Consider the following 6,351-nt stretch of genomic DNA (forward strand, 5'->3'; position numbering starts at 1 on the left):
AGTCTCTCGATATTGGGCATCCTATCTTACTCATGCGGTTCCCTTTTCATAATCAACATAAATAAAAAAAAAAAACTAGACTCTCTATTTGTACAAATTGCTGCACATTCATTTTATTCTGAATTTTGCACACATAAGTTGAAAGGCATTTGTTTGTGCATGCATAGCAAAACATATCTGCAACATTTATCAAGTTCACTGATAATTATGCGCGCATTTATTAATTATTATCTTAATGAATAATGAAACAAGGACGAAGCATATAAACTGCGTTGTTTGTTTAGAATGGAATGGATCGCAAATAGATCCGAATGAAGAAACGTACATAACCATAGTAGAAAATGGGTCTCGAGTGTTCCTGCAGAGGGGAGGTTCTCGCTGCAGTATCGGATCAAGACGAAGCAGCAAAGTCGCGTTGCGGAGAACAAGGTTACGCGGCTAATGCGCATTGTATGTTGTGGAGAGACACTGGGAAGTTCGCTTGAGTAAAAACAATAGGCTTCAGATATTTTATGTGGGGAAGGGGGATTGGTTTGTTAAACTATGAATGTGAAACCATGAAAAACAATTGCCGTTTTTTTATTTTAAAGTTAGGCTAATAAACATGTTGCATTCGGCCTGATTATGTCATTTTTTAAGTTAAGTAGCCCTCCTCCAGTTTTCCTCAACTTGACTAATTAAGAGGCGATATTTGACCGGCATATCTTCAAAATGTCCGGAAAACGAATCCTCTGCCGGTCACTTTGACCGGCACCATTTTTTTCTAGCGGAAACTCTGGTGGGCGGGTCTTGGCGCTGTTGCTATTTTCCCGGCGGGATAAATGACTCTTGCGCCAGGCGCAAATCTAAAATGGGTTGGTCTGAAGTAGCTTCATTATTCATAGGTGTGGTTTGGGCGTAACGTGAAATCAACCAATCAGAGCGTCATCTCACATTCCCTTTAAGAGCAGACGTGCTTTTTCTAAAGCGGATTCCTATTGTAACGGCGGATTTGCCAGGTGCGCGCCAGGAGCGGTTCACAGCCGAGGAGAGCAACACTCTCGTCAGGGACGTTGGGGATGGAGAAACACACCCAAATTAACTTCGGTTAAAAAGGCATATGATAATTTGGGTAAATGTGTAAGCTCGATGTATGCTTTTATAATAAATTGTCTATCTATCTATCTATCTATCTATCTATCTATCTATCTGTCTGTCTGTCTGTCTGTCTGTCTGTCTGTCTATCTATCTATCTATCTATCTATCATAATAATGTATGATTTGCAAAAATGAAAACTGCTGCTTCTGTGTAGAGGAGAGAATCAAAGTGTATGCGCGTTGTGCACACGCTACATTGATTATGGCCAAGCATGCGCCCTTAAAGGAGAACTCCGGTCAATTTTAACATTGAGCTCATTTTTTTGTACATTTGGAGTGCTGTCAATACAGAGAACAACGACAAAAATCGGTGTTGCCTACACCGAGTTATTCTATTTTTAAAATTTGCACCCTGTTGACTTCAATGGGGCAAGTACTAAACCTGCTTTTAGGCTCTTAACATCCTTGATGTGTCATTACAAGTGCACAGAAAATGTGAGTGATTCCTTCTGAGTGAACACGAGTGGATCTGACTGCAGTAGATGTAAAAGATATGTATAAAAACGATGTTATTAAAGCCAGCGCAAATACCTGTGTTGACATCCTGTTTTTCGGCTGAAGTCCAAAGTAGTCGATTGCCGAGTTCACGCGCATCACGCGCGTGAACTCGGTAATCGGTACTTTGGACTTCAACCGAAAAATAGGATGTAAACAGGTATTTGCGCTAATTATAACAACTTTTGATCTAAAAAACATACTAACATTATAAGGGCACCCCAGGAAACATTCTAAAATAATAAAATAATCCATGCAATGGGACCTTTAAGAGCAATTGCTTTCTGTTTGATAAGGCCTTTCACTCAGATGTCAACATTTTTTTGTCATGTTGTATTGAGTTAAATCACCTATGAAACCTCTAAAAGACTGCTCATTTGTTTCTTGAAGCCATTAACAGCCCATACTTTTCTCTTCCAGCCAATGAGACCTTGGGCCAGATTTACAAAACATTTTTAAGTATAAAATAGTTCTTAACTGCCATTTTTTATTTTCAACTTAAGAAAAAAGAGAAAGAAAATTATTAAAACCAAACAAATATAATTAAAATTCTTCAAAATAATGTTTTTAAAAATCCACACAAAAAACTCCAACTTGTCTTAAATTACCCAAAGGTAAGACATTTAATGAATGTATTTGGTTGTTTCAAATGTTAAGCGTTACAACAAAACACATAATAAATATAACAACTACACAATATTTCATATGCACTATGGAGGGATTTCAATTAAGGGGAAATGTACATTGAGTAGGTCGCAAAAAAAAATAACAAAAAAATAACAAAAAGCCAGACAGGGTGATCCAAGTCCAACACTCAATCTGGAAAATGGTGAAACTGGGTGATGCAGTAAGTATTTATTCAAAACAAACAAACCACAAACAAGTGTTACAACCATATCTGATTAACACTCAAATAAAAAGCGAAATGTGTATGCAAATAACAATTTAAATCACTAGTCGGTTTGACCTCTCTGAATAAATGAGTGACCATGTTACCTACACTAACATGTTTTGGGATCATGAATCCTTATTTAGAGGAAAATGTCAATTTAGAAAAATAAATAAATAAATAAATTAGTGGTTAGCAGGTATCATGTGGAACAGGTGATTTTTCCAGTTCGTCGCAGAAAAAGAAACGGCTGCACAAATCCATCTAGCAAATAACCAATTGAAGCAATAAACTGCAGAGCCGAAATATTCATCTGTGTTAAAATGAATGCTGAAATTTTATATGGGACAAATATAACCACAGCCACAGTAGTTATTAGAATGTGATTAAACGCTCTTCTTTTCATTTGGTTGACCTTTTCTTTGTCATTCTCTCCTGGTCCTGACTGTTTCAGACCTATGAGAACAGCTACAAGGACAAATAACTGAACAAAGGGGAAAAGTAGAAACTGCACAGTGAACAGCCATGCATGTGGACTAGTGTTGAGCGAGATTATAGTAAACATGCAAAACAAACAGGATCCAAGAGTGATTATCCAAGCAGCAGTGCAGCAGATCACTCTATATCTGAGAGGTTTGAACTTCAGAAAGGTTACAGGATGAACCACTGCCAGGTAACGCTCAACACAGATCAGACACTGAAACAGAGGACGACCAGTGATGGCTAGTCCATACAAAGACTGTGACGATGTCTTGAAATTTGAAAACCAGAATGACAGTATATCAATTAAACATTTCAGACAATTGCCAATCTCACAAACAGAAACATTTAGGTTGAAGAAGTCTGTTGCAATTCCAGTTTCTGTGACAATAAGCCATATAACATAAAAATGTATAGGAAGACCAAAAAGTAAATTGATGCTGCACACACACAGTGCCATGCTGCTCATTAGTCCAATGGAACGGGTTGTTGAGTCTGTAGTGAAGTTCAGTGTAGAGTCCATTTCTTCCTTATTTTTGTTCCCAACAGATTCCAATCCTTAGTTCTGCAGTTCTAAAATTAAAACCCATATAACCAAAGCCAACCAATATTAAATAATTTCATGTGTAGGCATTCAGGTAACTCCAAATAAATTCAGTCAGTTATTCAGCAAAACACTTAAATTACCCAGTTGTATTTTAATTTTAAATCATTTCAAAATATAGCTGCATTCATTATCATCAAACAACTTATCTTTACAATGATGACATTGATATTTTCTGCATATTATTGAATACAAAATTAAATAAAGAAGAGTTTGTCACCTGAAGACTGAATGTCCTCTGGACTATGTTTTTATAGTCTTAAAGCTGCCACACAAATAAATGGCTGCACATAAACAATTCACTTCACATAAAATGGATATGCAAATGAATAAAAGAAAGCGTGAGGTTCAAATTATGTGTGGTATTCTATTCAAATAGCTTAAACATTTGAATAGGAAAAAAGCTCACTTATATGGAGATTTTTCACTGGAAATTGTAAGATACTGATTAGTATAATAAATAAGTACTGATAAATAAATAAGATTGTGTATTTGTAGTATAAACACGAATACATCCCGAACAACAGCAGACCATGTACTCCGCTCACATAATCAATATAACAAAACAAGGTATATACACATAAACGTTAGGTCTGCTTTATGTATATCAATGAGAACAACAGTAGCTACATAATCATAGGAAAGTGACCAATTCAGATTTACTGAAAAGTATATTCATCTAAAGCAAATGTATTGTTTTTTGAGAATCATCTACATTCAAACCATTCTGACTTACAATTAAGTCCACACTTTAGCAGTTAAAAACCAAACTGCAGGCGTTTTGCAGAAGAACATGGTTTTGGTTGTGTTTCGGCTCTGCATTACTGTAGGCTACTAAGTACAAATACTTTAACTTAATTAAGTACTTCAAAAACCAAACCACATACAAATAACCATGTATAACAGCTAGAAAAGGTATACTATACATATAAGTAAAAAACACAATGATTTTATGCATTTGTCAGTGATTTCAAAGATACCAGAATAAGTAAAACAGTGAATGGCTGACTAAAATGTTCTGGAATCATAAACTGTGTCAATTAAAGTGTAAATTCAGCTGGAACAACAACAATGTTACTGTACATTGTTCACATTACAATGGATATCTTTAACAGGTTTCGTGGAAAACAGTGTCAGTTTTCCAACATGATTCAAAAAAAGAACCGGCTGAATAAAACCAGCCAGAATATAACAAAAGAAAGAAGTAGACCAAAGAGCCGGAAAATGCTGTTGTGTAAAAATTGTAGTGAATCCTGACATTATAAATGGAACATATATAATAGCCAAACTAACAGTAGATATTAAAATGATATGAAATGCTCTTCTCTTTATGCTGTTTTTCTCCTCTTTCCCTCTCCCTTTCTCTCCTGGTCCTGACTGCTTCAGAGCTCTGAGAACAGCCACAAGACAAAACAACTGGATTAAGAAGAAGAGGAGGAGCTGCAGTGAGAAGAACCATGTATAGAAGATCATGCTAAGTGTCTTCCAAATTAACCAGCAGATTAAACATGAGCCACAAGTTATTATCCAGGCAGTAGTTGAGCAGATCACTCTATATCTGAGAGGTTTGTACTTCAGAAAGGTTACAGGATGAACCACTGCCAGGTAACGCTCAACACAGATCAGACACTGAAACAGAGGACGACCAGTGATGCATAGTCCTTGCAAAATTAGTGACAATGTCTTGAAACATGAAAACTGAAATGACAGCAGAATAAACAAACTTGTCAGACAAACACCAATCTCACAAACAGAGAGATTGAGGTTGAGGAACTCTGATGCAACTCCACTTGATCCTGTGATGATGAGCCATAAAACATAGGAGTGTGTAGGAAGACCAAACAGAAAACTGATGCTGGACACACATATTCTGGAGATTAATTCATAGGAATCAGTTGTGGAGTTTGTCGATGCTTCAGGTGTGGTGAAATTAACCGTGCTATTCATCTCCCCCGTCTTTTCAGCTCAGAACATCACAAAATGATTCATTAGCGTATTCTATTTGAAGAGAGAAACGCAAATGTACCAAGCAATTAAGACTTCATTAAAAACAGTCAAAACTATTACACATATACTGCATAAAAAAAAAAAAAAAAGATACATAGAAGACAATCACATTCCTTCATTAGATTACTTTAAAATGAGATATGATTCATCACTTTCACTACTATTTAGATTTAGTCTGATGTCATATACAAAATCACTTTCTTGTTTAAGGAAACCATTTAGGGATGCACCTCAACCTGTATTACTCAGAAGATAATCATCTAACCCTAAAACTATGTCTGATAATCACACTGATATTTTGCATATTACTGAATGGAATAACTCAGAAATTAATCAAAAAGGAGATTTTGTCACCTGAAGAGAGAATGTCCAGTTTCTCTGGATGGAAATAATACTCTGCTGTTTTTGAAGTCTCACTTCAATGTTGTCATTTGCACAGCTTCATATGCAACATTTCACATAAAATAATATATATGCAAACATTGCAGTCAAATAAAAACATGAGGTTTAAAATGACATGTTGTTTTAAATAATTTGAATAGTAAGTGCAAAAAAAATCTACTTATGTCTAGTCTTACGATATTACAAACATATGTATAGTGTGTACAGCTCAGGTTAATTTTATTGTCATGTCTGAAAGGATATGTTTTCAGTAACTGTAGTCTAACAAGTGGCCAACATAACATCAAGAACCTAACAATTATATAGTAATTGAATAAACATTATTATTGCACTATTA

The 6,351-nt window shown here is 35.5% G+C and overlaps 1 protein-coding gene across 1 annotated transcript; it reads right to left on the reverse strand.

Annotated features, from left to right (window-relative positions):
- Nucleotides 1–3,172: 3,172 nt before the first annotated feature.
- LOC308706037 (uncharacterized protein) lies at nt 3,173–5,552 on the reverse strand (the record flags this gene model as incomplete). The annotated part of the gene is made up of 2 exons (XM_081391423.1): nt 3,173–3,187; nt 4,899–5,552. 2 exons carry the CDS (start codon nt 5,550–5,552, stop codon nt 3,173–3,175), a joined length of 669 nt encoding a protein of 222 aa, XP_081247549.1.
- Nucleotides 5,553–6,351: the final 799 nt, after the last annotated feature.

This window comes from Scardinius erythrophthalmus, assembly GCF_964197995.2.
Source record: "Scardinius erythrophthalmus genome assembly, chromosome: 17".
Lineage (NCBI taxonomy): Eukaryota > Metazoa > Chordata > Actinopteri > Cypriniformes > Leuciscidae > Scardinius > Scardinius erythrophthalmus.